Here is a 20,460-nt window from a genome sequence, read left to right on the forward strand (position 1 = left end):
ATTATACACAATTCATTTGTATTATTTTTGGAAGAGTCAACGATAATTAAATATAAATGGTGAATAATATGGTGATAATGAATAAAACTGATATATTGACAATGCATATAATTTTTCATTATTTTGTTATCATTATTTTAAGAATTATACGAGATGTGATGTATATAATTTTACTAAAATTCATGTGTAATGTAATTTACTATTTAATAATATATTAAACACAGATAATTAATATTTATATTAAACATTGATAATATATTAGAAGATTTAATCACTTTTTAAGATAACATTAAACTATAGTTTAATATTCTTATCTTATAGGAGTATTTTCCTCTTTTATATTAATAATATAAAGCATCCTTGGACTCTTACGTCAAACAGAAGAGAACAACATAAGACTCGTGTTTTTCTCTTTCTCTTTTTTCTATCATCTTCTTCTTCACTATTTCAAACCAAATCCAAGATCTAAACTCTGTTTCATTTTCATCACTTTCAATTCAATAATGGCTAACGATGATGCTTTATGCTGCGCCACTCAACTCATTGACGGTGACGGCGAATTCAACGCCACCGGTTTGGATCATTTCATCAGAACTGTTAATCTCTCTTCTTGTGCTCTTTCTTACGCCGTTGTTGCTATCATGGGTCCTCAAAGTAGCGGTAACTAGTTTTTATTCATTCCATTCAATTACACTCTTTTCTACTTCAGAGTAGTGGTAATTGTTATGGTTTTTGATAATTCAACTTGTGCACATTATTGAGCTTTGATCCATGGTTTTAATGGTTGTTTTATGAGATTGTATTTGATTAATTATGTTGTATTCTGTTAAATATATCAGCTTGGACCCTTCAAGTAAAGTGATTGTTCAGTTAAATTGTGGAATAATATTTTGCGATTTTTGGTTAGAATTATGGAATTTTATGAAATAGGGTTCAAGTTAGTGGGACAGATGAATAGATTTAAAAAATTAAACTTTTGAAAAGATCGTTGGCGCAGTTTGAATTTGTTGAGGTAACTTGTGATGCAAGTGAAGATCTCCACACGATTCACGTTTTAGTTTCAGTTATACTAATCTGCCGTTGAGGCAACCTAAAAAATAACCCTTTGTTTTTTCATTCTAATTGGAGATACTACAATGCATTTCTGATTTTATGGTGTATCATTCATGTGCAATTTCTTTAGCTTTATGCAATTATTTTCTCTCTAATTGGCTTCTGAGGTTTGATCTTATGTTTTTTCGTCATCTTTGCAGGGAAGAGCACTTTAATGAATCATCTTTTCCACACAAATTTCAGGGAGATGGATGCTTTCAGGGGAAGGTTAGGATTTTGAAGTTATTGAGCTATTATCATGGACATAGTAAACAACAGTAAGGAAAGAGAGAAAGAAAGGATGATAACTGGATGTCTTCATCATCCATTCAGCCTATTATATCTCAGTTTATGATAGACGAGTAATTGAATATCATATTTGTTGCAGATCGCAAACAACCAAGGGCATTTGGATAGCCAATTGTGTAGGGATTGAGCCGGCTACAATTGCCATGGATTTAGAGGGTACTGATGGAAGAGAGAGGGGCGAGGTGATAAATTCTGTATTATAAGTAATTTTCATTTCTTGTTCTTTCTTGCATGTGCACCAGGTCTCACTTTTGTCTTGTTTTCCTTTTTTAAATATAACTCCCAGGATGATACTGCTTTTGAGAAACAGAGTGCTCTTTTTGCTTTGGCAGTATCAGATATTGTTCTGATAAACATGTAAGTTTATATTGCTTTATAATTGATTGAATGGATTAGATTCTAGGATGATCCTTGGAGTTGGGCATTATGGTAGGTTTTGAATTTTTTTTAGCAAAGACTATTCAGACCCAAATTTTTTGTGGAGTCCATAGAAACTACGTTGCTTAACAGATGTCTAGGTGTTATTGCTAGTCTTTCAGCTAACATGGTGTATGCTTATAGCATTTTTGTTAGATTAACTTATATTTTGCAATAATCTTGCTTAAAACCTATCTACCCGAAACTTATCAATGACATTGTATATCAGTCTGAGTATAGGGTGGAACACAATGTAGTGTAAGTGTATTTCATAATGAGATCGTGGGATGTGTAAAACTAGATGTTATGCATGAATCATTTTCTTCCGTATCTTTTTCTGCCTTTCTTTGGTGTCAATTTAGTAGTTAGATTTAATCTGGAAGTAAAAGGATCTGTTTCATGAGTTATGGGAGCTTAGATCAGACTTATGCAGAAGAACTATATTCATTTTGGATGAATACTGAAGACTTTATCTATTCACAGGTGGTGTCATGATATTGGTCGAGAACAAGCAGCCAATAAGCCTCTTCTAAAAACAGTTTTTCAGGTAGTTTGCTGCCTTGAATTTGCTTCTGGTTGTTGTTCAATGTTTTAGTTTTCACACTTTGGGTTTTATTTTATTTGTAGGCCATGACGCGTTTATTCAGTCCCCGCAAGACGACATTGCTTTTTGTTATACGTGACAGAACAAAGGTCTATAGCATTTGGACCTTTCTTTATAATGCACCCTCTTGTTCTATTATAACATTCGGTGTCCTTATCTTGTTTCTGGCTGTCTACGCAGACCCCACTTGAACATTTGGAGCCTATTCTACAAGAAGATATTCAGAAGGTGTTATTTCCTTCTAATTTATAAGTTTTTTTTGTTTTTTTTTGTGACTTTCTTCGTTTTCTTCATTAGAATTTTAAATTATGATGCAATTGTTTTGTTCAGATTTGGGATGCAGTCCCAAAACCCCAAGCTCATAAACATACTCCTCTTAGTGAATTTTTTAATGTAAGATCTATCTATCTGCTTTTTTAATTTAAGATCTATCTATATTGTGAATATTAAATTATGATGCATGTTCATTTATTCTTCAAATAAAGGTGAATGTTACTGCTTTGTCAAACTACGAGGAGAAGGAGGATAAGTTCAAAGAAGAGGTACCCTTTCCATGATATAGTACATCACTTTTAAGAACTCAATACTCTCCTCAGACCCTATTATGTGGGAGCCTCGTGCAATGGGTCACCCATTTTAAAGGGAGGGGGTCCACTTACTCCAAGAGTTCATATCTTAGCCATCAATTCTAGAGAAATCTAATGGTTTAGATCTACTCACTAATTCAAACCATTGGATTTCCCTAGAATTGATGGCTAGTAAGTGGATCCCTTCTCTTTTTAAATAATGAAAATTTGAAAATTCCATGTTGAACTTTACCATTTTGGGTTCTTTTCTTTTGTGTGTCATGGTATATCTGACAGTGGTAAACTTTCTCGTGCAGGTTGCTCAATTACGACAGCGTTTCTTCCATTCTATAGCGCCTGGAGGTCTTGCTGGTGATCGGCGTGGTGTTGTGCCTGCATCTGCTTTTTCTATTAGTGCACAGCAAATATGGAAAGTCGTACGGGAGAACAAGGATCTTGATCTTCCGGCGCATAAGGTTTCCTACTATCTTATTTTTGTGATGTAACTGGTTTTGTCTCCTTATTGTTTTCCATCTTATTTAACAGGTAATGGTTGCAACCGTGCGTTGTGAAGAGATTGGCAATGAAAAACTTAGTCAGTTATGCGCTGATGAGGTGCTCATCCATATCTCCTGTACTGTAATCTTTTGTGAATTGCATCAGTTGTTTATAAAATCAGTCATCACATGAATATATTTGGCTTAGGGTTGGTTGGAGCTGGATGAGGCTGTTCGATTAGGTCCAGTACTAGGTTTTGGAGAAAAGCTGAGCTCTATTATCGATACCTACCTTTCACAGTAAGTTCCAGATGTTGGTGCTGAATTTTAGTATTCCAGTCCACGTTAAACTTATGCTCAATGCCTACTTGATTTTCTGTTTAATTTCTGAGTTAAAAGTTAACTTTTTCCTACCTTTTATTAACTCCTGTGTATGTTTATGCGAGTCATTGAAGAATTGTAAAATTAGGAGTGATTGGGTTCTTCGCGGTTGTTTCAAAAGTCATAGGATGCAACTAATGATTAGAATGTTAGATTAATATTTATTGATTGGTGGGTTTAAACTTACTTATTTGATATACTGATAATTATGCTTTCAACAGATATGATCGGGAGGCTATCTTCTTTGATGAAGCTGTGAGGAATGCAAAACGAAAGCTATTGGAGTCTAAGGCATTGGATGTAAGGCTGCCTGCTACCTTTATATGGCTTTATTTCTAAATTTAGTTTTGATCCATTTGGGCTAAATTTTGACAAACTAACCGTGGGTTGTTGCAACAAACTCAAGCCTTTTTTATCTAAGAGATAATAATTTAAGCCTCTTCAAAAATCTTGAGCCAAGCCGAAGAAGTTCTTTAATAAAAGGATTTTTTTTGGGGGATAAAGGAGTACTATAGAGGCTTTAAACTTCAACACAGCTTTCCAATCCCTGCAACAATTTCCTTAATAAATGGAATGAACAACAAATACAAGTGAAAGCAAAAGTAAAAAAGTGGAAGGAAGACACAAGCTGTAGAGAAAAGAGGAACTATGATATTTCGGTCCACATGACGTCATCTAAGCTCATTGGTTGCTCTTGGATTTTAGATATGAAAGCTTATTTTGTATAAGTAAATAAAAGTAGGAAAATATACTCAAAAACTCTAGCAAAATATTGACAATTTTTATTTTTAATGTAATTATAAATATCATAATACTAAATTTGCATTTATAAGAATGACAGTTAGGTTTTTTATTTATTTCTTTTTTAAATTTTATTCATATGTTTACTGATGATTGTATATTATATCTTTCAAATTTATTTATTTTGCAAACCGGTTCAGCCACTGTTTATACAATGAACCCCTCTATTTTTTGGTTCAATTGTCGAACCAGTTTTTAAAACATCGATGAGTATTGTTGTATATCAACCATAATGTAACGATGTTCTGTTCAAGTGCACTTTCTTATTGATATGAAAATATTACAAAAAACCACCAAGGGCTCTGCTATATATTATTGATAATGGCTTTTGAAGTCTGCATGCACTCAAGTATATTTACACAAAATTCATTTGACTTTCTTTAATTTTTTTGGCCAACTTTTCAGTTTGTGTATCCTGCTTATACAACAATCCTAGGACATCTACGCTCTAAAGCTCTAGATGATTTTAAAACTAAGCTGGAGCAATCACTAAGCAAAGGAGAAGGGTTCGCTTCAGCTGTTAATGTGTGGACTCAATCTATTATGCTCGAGTTTGACAAAGGATCTTCTGGTAATAGTCAGATAGGATTTTTCTTCATATCATTACATTGTCACCTATAACTGTATATGCACATTTTAGAACTAGTTGATAACCAGGGTCCTAGCTTCAGTCTCCACTTGCTTCTTCGATTTAAATTAGTAATTATTTGACATGCTGCCTATGTCATTTTAACTTGTACATTTTCCACTCCAGGCTTATATTGGTTGTGGACATTTAAAGTGATGAAGAGTGGCGAGAATTACTACTATTTTGTAGGATTGAGATTCAGTTCTGCGGAGGTTTACACGGTGTTAATTCCCAAATCCCAAGTTACTATGTTTGTAAAGAAAATGTGCAGGACCTAATTAATATACACAATCTTACATTCTTACTTTTAGTCCATAGTCTAATGAATTTAAAGGCAATTGCATATGGAGAATAGGGGAAAATAAAAGAGTTCTTCTGAGAATGGTTATTACTATATTCCTGTTTTTTTATTCTATTAATGGAGAGATCATTGAGTATGGCTAGTCTCGCTCAAATTTATCAAGAGGATATTTTAAATTTAACCTAGATGCATATTATGACATTGTTGATTTGTCGAGAGTTTATTATGTGTATGAAACCAAAAAAAAAAAATCAAGAGCATAATTGAAAATTGACTTTTAGATTCATTATAGAGAAACATAAAATTAATTATTTAATCTTGAAGTAGAATCGCCAGGATTTTTTTATTCTTCAGTTTCATAGATCTAGAAAGTCTGGCTTTATCTGGTTTTTTATGGGCATTGTTATATTTATTCACATAAATAAAAAGAACAGAAGAACATTTGCATAAAGGTTGACTTCTGCTCAGTCTATTTCATGGGATGCATCTCACTAGTCCATCCATCTGACTATATTTCTGTTTGTTTGCTCCGTAAAATGCTTAATCCTATTTGGTCCTTATTTAATATTATTTGCATTTCCAGGTGCTGCTGTAAGACAGGCTATTTGGGGCGATTCAAAAGTGCGAGATAAACTTCGTCGTGATATTGAGTCACATGCTTCCTCTGTACGCAGTGAAAAATTAGCAAGGATAACGACTAACGTTGAGGTAATACTGTTGTGACTACAGGTGACTTAAGCTGAATGGTCTTCAATTGATGCCTTCAATATCCCTGTCAAGTGTCAACCACTAAAATAGAATATATTTTGTAGAAACAACTGGCTAAGGCATTGGCTGAACCTGTGGAGTCCCTCTTTGAAGCTGGTGGAAAGGACATCTGGCTTTCGATAAGAAAACTTCTTGCACATGAGACTGAAGTTGCTGTATTCGAATTTTTAACATCCATTGCTGGTTTTGAGCTGGACGAAGAAACAGTTGAAAGAATGCAACAAAGCTTAAGGGACTATGCAAGAAAAGTGGTGGAGAATAAAGCAAGAGAAGAAGCTGGAAATGTTCTGATCCTCATGAAAGATAAGTAAGGATATTTTAAAGATAGCTCATCTTTATTAGGTATATTTGGTGAGTCTTGGGTTTGAATTTTAAAATGTGGTATAAAAAATTATCTATTATTGACATTTTGGAACACGAGAGTTGAAAGTGGAGAGGATATAAACAAGTCTGGACACTGTTCTATTTTTTATTCATTGATGCCTGGTTGGAGTAGAATGCACATTCTTTAAGCAGAAGTTTCTGTATGCTACTGTCATGGGTCTGATGTTTTTTCGCATTTTACTAAGCTATGCTAACGTGTACTTTTCAAGCATTCTTTGGTAGACATGTGCATAGACAGGTTTTGCATTCATCTTATCAAAAGAGGTAGAGAAAGGCATAAGAAAACAAGAGAGAAACTATTAAAAAAAACCTTGCTTTAAACTTTTACTGAAATTATAGATTTCGATAAAGCCCAGTGACGTTATTTAAACCGTGCAGCTGACTCCACCTTGTGGGACAAGGTGTGATTGTTATTCTAATTTGTGTTCATTATTCTGTTTTGGAGGTTGCCCTTTACTGTATTTGTACTTTTCTGTTGTGATGAAAGAAAGTGTCCTATTCTAGTTATTTGTCAATTGTCCTTAATTTTTTGGGTTAATTTGGTGGCTCACTGATTTTTCTAATAATTTTCAGGTTCTCGACCGTGTTCAATCATGACAATGATTCACTGCCTAGGGTTTGGACAGGGAAAGAAGATATCAGAGCTATTACAAGGGATGCTCGCTCTGCGGTAATTGATTAGCAACTTCAATCATAACTTTTCAGCTTGCTTATACTTCAAATTATATTTGAAATAATGTTTTATTTTAACACCATGTAAAATATCTTCTGCCGTGTATCAGTCACTTAAGCTTCTATCAGATATGGCTGCTGTACGCTTGGATGAGAAGCCAGATCATATTGAAAGTGTACTTCGTTCATCACTCTTAGATAGAACTGTTGCAGCAACATCTTCACAATATGCAATTAGAGAAGCTTCTGTTGATCAACTGGCTTCAAGCACGTGGGACGAAGTAGGATATAGTGATATATATCGTTATTTTTCTAAGCATTACAAAAGTGATATTTATGGTTCCCTTGATAATGTTGTAGTCAAAATAATTATATTTGAGAATATTTAAAAAAAATGTAGGTTTCGCCACAAGATATTCTCATCACTCCAGTGCAGTGCAAGTCTTTGTGGCGACAATTCCAGGGAGAAACTGAGTACACAGTTACTCAAGCTATTTCAGCTCAGGTAAAATCATCAGATAATATTCCTGCCTGCTTTTTTTCCCTCTTTCCTTTTATTAATTGATTATTTCCTGCAGCTTTAACCAACTTTTCTGCAGTATATGAAAAATCAAACCCCCTTTATTTCTCCATTATTTTGTATAATAGATTAGACGTAACCAAAGTGTGTGACATGTAATATGGTGCCATCTTCAATTTTCACCCCAAGCAAGTGCTAAAACACATCTTATGGGAACATGCATTCCATATACTCCTCTTGACTTCGGCTTAAAGTGAAGCCATGTGATTTACCTTCTTAACTCTACCATTTATGTCATCTTTCAAATATATTCCATTAGGATTAAGTCATCTATAAAAAAACGTGTGTTGAATTAAGGAAGATGTGTTTGGAAGTAAGTTCTATATTGCCTGTCTACTTATCTCGGGAATGGTTTAAATACCTATTGGGCTACTTCTCTTATTGCCAATTGGTTTTGTAATGGAACCTTAACATGGTATGAGAGAGTCAGAGCCCAACTTCTTTCCTGTTGTCATAGGTCAAAAGATGTCCTTTAGTCATGGGTTAAAGGTAGCCCTTCGCCTAGTCTGATAGGTTTATGTGGAGGGGCATGTTTGGAAGTAAGTCTCACATCCTCTGCCTCATTGTCTCGGGAATGGTTTAAATACTTGTTTGACTACACCTCTCATTGCTAATTGGTTTTAAAATGGAACCTTAACAAGATGCATGTCAATAAATATATGCAATTTGTAACCCTGTATTATATGATTATTTTGGTGGATACAAATTTTCTTAAAGCCCAAGCAGTTCATAAAGTTGGAATTGGTTATTGGAGTTGCATCAGTAATTAAATGTTATATTTATTGCATTTTTGGTTCCAGTATTATTCTTAATCCAAAACATTCAGAATCTAGAAAACTGTAATTTTCCATGGCCAAGAGGGAGACCATTAGAAGTCCCATTAAGGAGAGTAGATCACATGAAGGTTAAGCTATTTTCTGGATGAAGAACCATAGACAGAACTATTAAGAAAGATTTAGAGAACAATGCTTTGTCAATAAACATGATTTATAATAGAACATTATGACATTGTTCGATCGGTGTAGCCGACCTCAGTTAGTGGGATTACGGATTTTTTGTTGTCATTGTCATGAAATGTATTTACAGCAAATGGTAAGAACTAGAAATACATCTTTCATGCATTCCCTGCTGGAAACAGTAAATGCAAAAAATGTGACATTAAATATGGATGCAACTCCTATAATCTATGACTAATTTTGACGGCCTGTAGTTATGTAAAATGTGCTTGTAAAATTTTCTATAGATGAATAACAGTCAGTAGTGTTAATCATATCGTCTCTTATGCCTTAATTCTTCTAGACCTGGTTACCTGGCTTCCTCACACTGAAGTGGTTTGATTTTAATGATAAAACCATTTGGTGAGAGTAGGCTTGCTAGGATTATGAGAATGGTGTTTGCTCCTACCTTTTTTGGCTATTGTATTTTTACGTACTTGTTTCTGTGCGGTCCCTTTTACGTACTTGCTGCAGTTTCTAACAAAATGTGATTCATCTTCTTTCTCTTTGCCTTGGCACTTATCTAATTCCATCATACTAACGAAGGTGTTGTTCCTTGCTTTTTTTGGTTTTTTGCTATGGGTTCAGGAGGCCTACAAGCGGAGTAACAATTGGTTACCTCCTCCATGGGCAATGGTGGCAATGCTCGTGCTTGGTTTTAATGAATTTATGCTTCTTCTAAAGTAAGTGTCACTTTGAATTTATTTATTATCATTAGTTCATTACTATTGTTGCTATACTATTATTTTTTATTGGAGCTTATTCTCGTCAGTTTAATAATGACATTTGTTGACTTTTTATGTGAAACAGAAATCCTCTCTACATGCTATTTATATTCATTGCCTATCTACTTGGAAAGGCCATATGGATACAAATGGACATAGCTGGAGAGTTTCGACATGGCACTGTGAGTATGAGTGGTCTATATTCTTTTATTTTTACTAGTTCTGGCTGTAGGATGCTCAAAATTCTATGCTTTTCTGTCTAATTGAATAAACTATTATAATCATGCTATGTGAACACACACATACCAGTTCGAGACTAGATTGTTTTTCATAGAAAGGGCCGGGCAGTCTGGTGCCTTTGCTCCCGCTATGAGCGAGGTCCGCTAGTGTCAAAACAAGTCGGCCTATAGTAGGTAGCTTTACCTTGCATTTGTAAGAGGCTGATTATATGACTCAAACCTGTGGCCACCAGGTCATATGACAATAACTGCAAATGTTGCATGTTATATTTTGCTAAACAACACAGCATTCCACTTTGCAAAAAATCTGCTATTACCTGATGTAAAGCCTTGGTTGTTTGAGTTTTTTTGACAGAAGGGCTTTTTTTAATGAAAAACATTTTTGAACTTACCTGCTTGTTTGGTTGGGCTTTTACTAAAAAAACAAGCTATAAAGAAGTTAAAAAGTGCTTTTTATGAGAAGCTATATTTTCCTGCTTCTGAATAAAGCTAATGATTTGCATGAAAAAACTTTTACTAAAAGCACTTTATCTAATTTGAGTCTAATGCAAAATAGCTTCTGATATACTAAAATGGTTATTCACCAATGATATATAGCATAAGAAGGGCTGGTTGAATAATGATGTCAACTACAAAGGTGACAAACTCCATCAGATTATTGTGTACTTATGCCTCTTTTGTTTACAGCTGCCTGGACTTCTATCCCTTTCATCAAGGTTTCTTCCCACAGTCATGAACCTTCTTAAACGTCTCGCCGAAGAAGCTCAGGGTAATCTAACAAATGAAGGAACTGAGCAACATAGTTCAGATACTCAGATATACAGAAATCAAGCGCAAAAACGTAATTTAGCATCAACCTCATTCACCACCAATTCATCTGTATCTAGTGTTGGCTCAACAAATGGTGGTAATGAATCCTCTGCCACAAACTTTTCTACAAAGGTTACAGAAGCTGAATTTTCATGATATTTTACTTTAAAGATGGTTGGCATCAAAATAGGTTATGCACTCACATCAGTTTTGCATTTTGCTATAATACTAATTTACTTTTCTTCTTACCCGCTCTTGATATTAAATATTGTTGTACCCTTTTAACGTGTAAGTTATAAGATCACATGAAGGGTAGGACCCCTATTTGGGTTCTGCAACTTAAAATATCATCCCCTGTTCAATAGTGACAGAATATTAACATTGTAAACTAATTTTCCTCTCCTTTTTAGCAACTCTAAAATGTTTTGATAATCGACTCTTCTATCTATGATCGCACGAAAGTGATGATAACCATCACTGAGAAATCGTCTGCACAAAAAAGGGTCGATTTTATGTCAGTCGAATTTGCTGTGATCCCACCAAGCAAACACAATGTTGTACAAATTAAAATTAGGAGGTAAGAAATCATAGTTGTTTGATGTAGTAGAACTAGCTGAGGTACATAAAGAAATTCCTAGTCAGGAAAATAAGGGGAACAGAAACAGTTGTGAAAAATGTCAGTTTGCAAGAAACAAGAGTGATTTGCTCTAACCAAAGACTGGTGAAGGACTTCTATGTGTTGGTTGTGAATTGTGATTGAATTCTCTCTTCTCCCTCCTATTTCTGTTGCTTCTGTCAAGGACAACATTTTTCTGCACCTAAATAATAGTATTCCTTACTACTAAAGTACTTAATAAAGTGCAGAATTATATTATTCAGTAACAGTTTGTGAATTATCTTATTAGTTTAGAATCTAGCTGTTAAATGTGTCTCCCTTGAAACCTTCAGGTAGGTCCTGAGCAGGTTTAGCTTTTGCTTGTGACAATTTTTTTTCTTTCCTTAGTGATTGAGTCTGGTTTACCTTTTTTTAGTCAGTTTTAGTCCACTTTTGAAAATGGGTTGGACTAGAATAGACACTGTCTAAAGGCTATCCCATTTTTCTTAACCCCTATTTGAGCCTATAGTTATTAACGGAGGCACATCTGATGTCTCGTAGTTTATGTCACTCCATGTACCATGTGCTTGTAATTGGTCAGAAAAATGATTAATAATTAAATTTTAACTTAAATATAATTTTTCTGATCCATCACAAGTTCATGTTATATGAAGTAGTACAAACTATGAGACAGCAGATGTGTATCAAAGTGGTAGCTATTTTTAGAAGACCTAAACTTAGATAGGTGATTCTGGTCATTCTTGAGTTTGAATTTATTACCTTGTATTGTTGATCACTTTACTTTCAACCTATGCATCAATTTCATAGAAGGGTTGAGATTTGAATGATGACTTAGATATGTTTTTACTCCACTAAAAATATAAAAGCACTCAAAAAATGGTTATTAGCTAGGGTCATTATTCATGACAAATAACATCATAGTGGAACTTGACTTTATGATTTGACATCATAAGATGGACACAATCATTTAGATTACAACATACGTCTACCAAATATACCATATATATATATATATATATATAGAATCTATATTTCTAGTTAATTCAATGTTCATTGCTTAGAAACTTGGTGCTCAATGAAATGCAATGGTACAAAAGGATTTATGTAATAACATTGGGAATAATGGGAATTAGACCATAAAGATCAATTTCCTTCTAATACTCCATCATGGTGTTCAATTTTGATTATACTTATATGCACCCCATTTTCATTACATATCTTTTGATATTCAAGTCATAATGGCAAAAGGTGATAAAGAGAAGAAAAAAATGATTTAGTGTCATTATGAGTTTACAGTATTAAGTTTTTTTTATAATACTACCATATTATTCATTACTTATGTATATAATTTTATGTAAAAACCTTATTATTATTACTATTATTATTATATTATGATTAATAATAATATATAACATGTTGCTAATTTTAAAACCTTTACAAATGCATATTTTCTGGTTCTTTCTACCACTAATTTAATTATTAGTGGAACATATTTATGACAAGAGTGTAATATATGCACCGTGAGTGTAAAAATTTATACACACTTAATATATTATTTATCATTCGTTTATATTTTTTTTGAAGAGTCGATGATAATTAAATATATATGATGTACTATATAAAACTCATACACTTTCAGTACATACATTTCTCTAATGTGAGAATGTGCTCTCTTATATTCAACATGATGCATCCCTTGTTCACAAAGAAATAGAAGAAAAGTAGGAGACACCACATTTTGGTTAATTGGAAGGTAATCAAAGTATATTTTGAGGACAAAAGATTCATGATATTCTTCAAAATGGGCCCCATTTGCTTTGAATTTGATAGATGCCTCTTTTTGTTTTTTCAAGTCTTGAGTCAAACAACCGAAAGAGAAAGTCTTTTTTTTTGTTGAAGTTGTGACAATGTCCTTCTCATTTTCACCATCAAATGCCCATCTTCTATTTCTAAGCTTACACTATCATCAAGAGCTACTATATATTGTTTCTTTCACCATACAATTACTTCGAACAAATGTTATAGTTGCTCAAGATATAACTATCATGAGTCACAACATTTTTATGATTATATCTATTCAAAACTCCTTAAAATTACTAATTAATCTCAATCAGACAATTACGAGAGCACATCTTGTGTCTCACATCTTGTGTCACTCCATGTGTCGTGAGTCGTGAGTGGTTGAAAAAAAAAATATTTAAATTAAAACTTAATTATTAAATATTTTTCTGACCAAACACGACTTATGACATATGAAATGACATAATGTTGTGAGACGGAATATATGATGCTGACAATTACGATTTTGTGGTCACAATATAATTTTAGTAATTCCGGAAATGTTGATATATGGGCATTTGTGTTCCTATACCCGAATTTAAAACCTTGCTTTCATTTTTTACAAAATGGAGAAATGGAAATTATTACTTTACCTAACTCACCTGCCTATGGATACCTTTTGGTCCCTCTAAAGTTCACAGGTCCTACAAACCGTTCTATTAGTTGAATGTCACTCTTCAATATTTGATGGTAGGTTGCTTCAAATAGTACCCTAACTTCCCTGCTTTGAACAATATCATTACATTATTGTTCTCTTGTTTTCTTTCTACAATAAAATACTGTTCCCTCCATTATTCATGGATATTTCACAAGAGAAAATAATTTCTTTTTCTTTTATATATGATCACCCTCCTTGTATTTTTTTCATTATATATGATTCATCAAAAACTATAGGCTCCACCTTCCCTCGTTAATACTTTATCTTTAAATGTTGTGCAAAACTGTTACTCTAAGTTCTTATATATCTATATCTAGTGTTGTGATATGACAAAGATTCCATATCCTAAAATGCGTTTCAGACCATGTTTCTGGCTAATAAAAATATGTCATGTTAATTAAAAAATTAAATATTCATTAATTTTTTCTACTTTTTACTTTAGTATCATTGATTCAGACCATAATTTAGGATACGGTTTACGACAATAAATCTTTGTCCATTATAACATGGTATTGAGATTGACACATGTATGTGACTTTTCTCCACTTTTATTGTTTCTATTTGGAATCTTGTGATCCTAGAATGCCTTGTTTGGGTGTTGGGCGGCAAAACTTTATTCTCACAGTAAAATGTTGTGAATCCAAACAAGTTTTGACAAATGTGTATCTATTGTTTTTGTGGAATCAAGATCCTCTCTCCTACAAGTTTTCCATCCTCATGTCCCAAGTCAATTATATCTCACCAAATTACATAAAAATATTATTTTATATATTTTTTAATTTTCTTTTTAAGTATGTGTTAAATTTCTGTTGAATTAAGATACAATAGGACACAAAAAAGTAGGACAGCTGATCCCCATTCATTTTTGTGATCCAAAAATCACCTCTCTTGTTGAAAAATAGTAGTACCATTTCAAAAGAAATATGTATGATGATAGTATAAAAGATTTATATATTATTATTATATTCATTATATATAATGCAAATGAATAGTAATCATATATATACTAACAATAATTTATAAGAGATTTATACATTATTATTACACTTACTATATGTAATACATTGTGAGTGTACCTATTGTGCATAAATAGTAGTTATTTTCAGTCCGGTCACTAAAATTATGAATGCGTCGTATTTAATCATTTTCTATAAAAATATTTTTAAATCTAAACAAAATAGGACATATCATATTTTTACGGGTGAGAGAAGATAAATTATCTCATAATATAAGAAGATATTTTATTAATATAATAAATAATGTATAGGATCCTAGAGAATATATAGTTATATATGTTAGGACTCGTGGGTTCATGCCCCTTTAGGATAGTGGAAGCCTATATAGTTAGTGTCACTGACCATAGCCATTGACTAACTACCACCAGACCCCACAGGGTTGACTTAATAAGTTTTTTACTGCACCAACTGAATTTGTAATCTATTTATCAATTGCTCCATTTTTTCGGTAAAAGAATAGTATCTCATATCTTAGAGATAAATTATTGTTTTCTATTTTTATACTTTTTCCTCACATAAGATCTTTGCCATTTTTTAAAGTTTAGGTCACTTGGTAACTAAGAAGATTCTCATAAAGAATTTGAAGTAACACTTATAAATTATGAGATATTTCCACAAAAACTGGATTAACACTTATTGGCCTAAATGATACATCTTAAAAGTCACAAATTTCAACCATTATGGTTGTTCTTCACCTTAAAGTAAAATGTAAAAGATAACAACTTTTATTTTTGTCTATATAGCTAATGATCTAAAGCATTTTCTAAGTGAGACACATAACCATGTAGCCACTATTCCTGTACTGTTGACTTTCCCTTCACGTCAATCCTTAAAAAAACATTTTATTTGTTTTTTGCATCAAGAAGCCTTAGCTTAGTAATGATATAATAATAATTAAATATATTTCTGTTTGGTTTTGGAGAAACTTTTTATCTAACTAGAGAGACTTATCTCTCCGAATACAATCACAAAAAGGCCTCTCAATAGTGATTTTATATTATTGAGTAAATCTATACAATTTAATAGGCCCACATTAAATTTATTCAATAATTAAAATTATATTAAAGAGAATATTAAAAGAAAAAATAATCTAGTATTATTGTTAGAGTTTCAATACAAAGTTTTTTACATTCTCATTCCATTTTACTTATTAAAATTCATGTATACTACTAATATTACTGATGATAGATAAATCGACAATGTAAAAACTCTTACATGTTTCTAATATGTCCTTAATGTGTTGCCTTCTAATAAAAGGTTATATAATGCATGCCACTCCCTCATATGCCTCACTCCACTCTCTTTCTCACACATTTGTTTATTTCTGCTTCACTTACTTTCTTATGTGTCCTTAGCCATATATTCTGATAAAGTGATACTCCCTTTTGTTTTAAGGAAGTTAGGGTTTGTTTGGAGGGAGAGGGTCAACAATGAAGGAAGGGTGTGGAAGGAAGCATGGTGCAGCCACACCTTGTGCTGCATGTAAACTTCTGAGGAGAAAGTGTGGTCAGGATTGTGTTTTTGCACCATATTTTCCACCTAATGAGGCCCACAAATTTGCCAATGTACACAAAGTGTTTGGTGCTAGCAATGTTAACAAGATGCTTCAGGTAATTCACTTTTTTCTTCTTCTAAATCTCAATACCCTACATGTCTTTATTTACTATTAACTTTTTTTTACTATATATTAGTCACTAGCAGAATAAGGTTACATATATTTATCATCTCCAGATATCTAAGTAAAAACCTCGTGCATTGAGTTACCCTATTTGTTATATAGTAGTCACTAGCCGGTTGATGCAATACACATACAAATTGTTAATCTAATTTTTCCAAAGGATTTATGTTAAAAATTTGCTACTACTTAATATTGGCAATAACTAAGAAAAAGTATCTAAACATAGATTTACATATTTGTACCTGTCAAATTAAGGAACCATAATATATGTTTGGAATAAGATTCCATGGTATTACAAATGCAACAAGCCCTTAGATATTTGATTAATTTCATTACCACATATAATGTAATGGAGGGTGAAATTTGTAGGACCTACCAATGCATCAAAGAGGGGATGCAGTGAGCAGCATGGTGTATGAAGCAAATGCCAGAGTGAGAGACCCTGTGTATGGTTGTGTAGGAACCATTTCTTCTCTTCAGCAGCACATTGATCTGCTTCAGACCCAACTGGCCCTGGCCCAAGCTGAAGTGGTTCATCTAAGGGTGTCTCAAACTAGATGCATTCCTAATCTTGTGCTTAGCCCAACTAATAGTGGCTCACCATCATCCAAGATCATGGGCTCTCATGCTAACCCTGTTTTTGATATGGACATGGTAGTGGACCAGGTTAGCTATGGTGATTCATTGTGGTCATGACTCATGATTCATGTTCATATAATTCTAGTGTAGTTTCTATTGTTTTTTTGTATAAAATCAAGGGTATTCTATCACGGGGTGAGTAACTAATCTCTTTTCGGGTGTGTGATTGTCTCTCGTAACAAATATGGATTCCAGGAATCAAATATTTGACTATATAGTCAATCTAGAGATCTAGTAAGATCTTACATTACTAGACCAACACTGGTAGTGTAGTTTCGACTTGGTGGTAATTGTGGCTGGACTGCCGTGGTGTCGGATCGGAGGAGCTGTGGCGGAGGCTTCCGCCCGCTTAGTTAACTTTTAAGTTTTGGTTAATGGTCTCTCATTGATGACAATGTTCTGTAAATATTATCATTTAACATTGTATGAAAGAAGTTTGTGGTGTGATTATGGATTGTTCATGGGAAATTGTTGGTTGCATGGAAAATTCTTTTGTTGTTTTATTAAAACTATGAATTTGCGTTTACATAGATTTTGATAAATAATATTTGCTTCATTGATTGTAATGTTGAAGTATTTTAGGTAATGTGCCTTACATAACATGGTGGCTCTTGTAATACCCTAATTTAAGTGTGACCCATCATGCATCTTATTGTTTTCATCATTGGCTTGAGATTAAAATATGAAAAAATTGAAATGAAAACATTACTCTAGCGTTTTTAACTGGGTTTTATGTAGTAGAGATTAGTGACTCTTAGGAGTGTATAAAACTCGTTTCATCATACTAATTCTAGTTTTTCAGGTCTAAGTTCAGATTATGCAGAGTCATTCCAATTTGTCTAAATATCTAGTTACTGGCTGCCCCTCCCGACACTCAACACTTGAAGGGCAGTCACGAACTCTGAAAAGAATTAGTTCCTCACCAAAAAAGGTGAGAGAAAATACCAAGAAAAATATATCAGGTTAAAAAAGGCAGCTTAGTGCAACATGCTTCCACTTACTGAAATCTAGGGAAGGTAGATATACACAATCTTACTCTGCAAGTGGAGACAATGTTTCCAAAATTTGAACCTGTAATCACATGGTCACTAAATAACAACCTTACCGTATTGATATCACATGCTATTTTAAAATATTTACTTCTCTTGTAAGTATGGGTAATAAAACTTCTGAACTTGAATGAATAACCTTTTTTTAAACATGATAATTAATTCCCTTACTAACAATGATCTTCTTCACCAAGCAAGATCATCAACACTGACTAAAATGTGTAACAAAAAATAATATGCCTCAGTAAGAGGCTGCACACACTACTAACATGGATTTACATTCAACACCAACCCGAAATTGTAGTTATATAGTAGAGTGAACAAAGGAACAAAAACTGAGTTCAGTAATTGATTGTGGTTCTGGTTCATCATTCCATTACACACAAATAACTAATTAAAATTTACAAACTGAGCACATAAATTCCCCACCTTCATAGCACCCTTCTCTTCTCTCCCTCTTTCCTGATAAACCATAAACAACCAAAATTTCATAAATAAATAAAGAAAGAATCATTTACTAAATAAATAAATTTTCACTACTAAAATGTGTTAATCAAGTGGTATAAGACCCAGATAAACCAAAAGGTCAATAGGACAATTTGTGAGCGCGACATTTGTTGAATATCGCACTCCAAAATGATTAGTTCCTAAACCAAGAGGGTGAGGATACCCTTTACTCTATAATCTTGAACTGTCTCATAAATATATCTAACTATCACATTATCATGTCATATATATTGCATAAGGATATCTCAATTCTCAACCAGGCATTAGAAGCTAAATTGTAATAACATAAAACTCATAAGATAATAAGTAACATATAAATATGAAAGAACTAAGAGATAGTAACAATAACCTTAAAAGCACTAGACATCCTTAGCAACAAGTTCACCATTCAACAACTCTCTATAAGCTGCAATAGGCCAACTGAAACCCTTAAACAACAACCTAGAAGCAAGAGGAACATCGATAATAATCTCCTTCTGTGTTGGTTTCTTCTCATCACGTATCGCAATCAAGTAGCTTCTACCAACCCATCCAATCCAACCTGCAATATAAAGAAACAAAACCCCAGGTGTAATAAACTCACCCCAGTGTCTTTGATCACCACTCACTATCAAGTGTGGCAACCCATCAGAACCACACAGCAACCCTTGCTTCCCATAGTTCTGAAACCTTCTGTGAGTTTTCTCCACAGTGGCTTTGATAGCCAAGGCTGGTGCACTATCAGGAGCATAGAGTTTCAAAGAAGACTCAAGCTTTTTGACCTGTTGTTTCTCTCTCTTAGCGAATTGTTTGGATTCTTTGCATGGGGTGAGGCCTGAGATATCAGCTGAAGCAGGAAGTGGTGCAGATAGGAGGATGGTGGAGAGAGCTAAGGCTGCAGAAAAGGCCTTCAACTGTGACTCTGAAGAAGAAGTGTTGGTGGTTGGAGTGGTGGTGCTGCAGTGGATGGTGGTGGTGAGTCTTGGTTTGAGGGTGGTGCCAGCAATGAGTTTGGGGTTGAGAGTGGTGGGTTTGGAGAGGTTAGTGGGAATAGTGAGAGACATTGTTTGATATGATTTGTGTGAAGGAAGATGAAGATGAAAATGAAGATAATGAGAAGAGAAGAATGGGAGTGGGTAAGTAAAGGAAATGAGAAGAGATAAAAGATAAGGTGACAAGAGTTTGCATGCTGAGTTGGATCATTCTTATTGGTTTGTGGATGTTATTAGATCACACTTTGTTTTGTGGATGAAATTAGATCACACATGATTCTTAAAGGAACTGCTTCTTCTTTGAGTGACACCTGTACATAAACTAATGCCAGATTATGATACATGTGGACTAGCTAATCTTACCAATAAGTTCAATATAAAGCGTTGGGTTAGTGATGTAAAATCTCGTTGAATCCCCAATGTTGAAAATTCAATTCCTGGGAGTAGCACTTATTGAGAGGACAATCACGAACTACGAAAGTAATTAATTTATCACCCAAAAAAGGTGAAGAAATATATTTAGTAGTACGAAAAAAATTGTTTATTTGTAATATGTATATATTAATCATAATTTTATAAAGTAAAATTTCAATTGGAGATTGAGGCATAGAAATGTTGAAGTTGTTTTTCATCAGGTCCTAATCCTACTTAAAATAATGTAAAGTGCTTAAAATGAGTTCTTGTGTTAAACAAGTAAATAAATATAATTTTATTATTA

The 20,460-nt window shown here is 33.4% G+C and overlaps 3 protein-coding genes across 5 annotated transcripts; 2 read left to right on the forward strand and 1 right to left on the reverse strand.

The window, feature by feature from the left end:
- LOC109330123 (protein ROOT HAIR DEFECTIVE 3 homolog 2-like) lies at positions 383-11,203 on the forward strand. Of its 2 annotated transcripts, XR_002105628.1 has the most exons (23): positions 383-660; positions 1,254-1,320; positions 1,481-1,583; positions 1,688-1,758; positions 2,302-2,365; positions 2,446-2,511; positions 2,603-2,650; positions 2,753-2,815; positions 2,908-2,964; positions 3,306-3,464; positions 3,535-3,603; positions 3,694-3,785; positions 4,088-4,166; positions 5,073-5,238; positions 6,180-6,304; positions 6,409-6,671; positions 7,322-7,418; positions 7,531-7,701; positions 7,821-7,925; positions 9,584-9,678; positions 9,806-9,902; positions 10,647-11,001; positions 11,044-11,203. XR_002105628.1 is itself a non-coding variant. In XM_019564160.1 (22 exons), the coding sequence occupies exons 1-22, from the start codon at positions 504-506 to the stop codon at positions 10,923-10,925; spliced, it is 2,493 nt and encodes an 830-aa protein (XP_019419705.1). In that variant the 5' UTR covers positions 383-503; the 3' UTR covers positions 10,926-11,182. The 2 variants fall into 2 exon arrangements, 1 of the variants encoding a protein (XP_019419705.1); XM_019564160.1 differs by having other exon boundaries at positions 10,647-11,182.
- LOC109329497 (LOB domain-containing protein 4-like) lies at positions 16,186-17,702 on the forward strand. The gene is made up of 2 exons (XM_019563183.1): positions 16,186-16,508; positions 16,946-17,702. The coding sequence occupies exons 1-2, from the start codon at positions 16,329-16,331 to the stop codon at positions 17,270-17,272; spliced, it is 507 nt and encodes a 168-aa protein (XP_019418728.1). The 5' UTR covers positions 16,186-16,328; the 3' UTR covers positions 17,273-17,702.
- On the reverse strand, positions 18,548-19,869 carry LOC109330090 (photosystem I reaction center subunit III, chloroplastic-like). Of its 2 annotated transcripts, none has more exons than XM_019564110.1 (2): positions 19,121-19,868; positions 18,548-18,726 (listed from the first exon to the last, which is right to left on the reverse strand). In XM_019564110.1, the coding sequence occupies exon 1, from the start codon at positions 19,812-19,814 to the stop codon at positions 19,131-19,133; it is 684 nt and encodes a 227-aa protein (XP_019419655.1). In that variant the 5' UTR covers positions 19,815-19,868; the 3' UTR covers positions 18,548-18,726; positions 19,121-19,130. The 2 variants fall into 2 exon arrangements, with proteins under 2 accessions (XP_019419655.1, XP_019419656.1); XM_019564111.1 differs by having other exon boundaries at positions 18,585-18,725; positions 19,116-19,869.

This window comes from Lupinus angustifolius, chromosome LG16, assembly GCF_001865875.1.
Source record: "Lupinus angustifolius cultivar Tanjil chromosome LG16, LupAngTanjil_v1.0, whole genome shotgun sequence".
Taxonomy (NCBI): domain Eukaryota; kingdom Viridiplantae; phylum Streptophyta; class Magnoliopsida; order Fabales; family Fabaceae; genus Lupinus; species Lupinus angustifolius.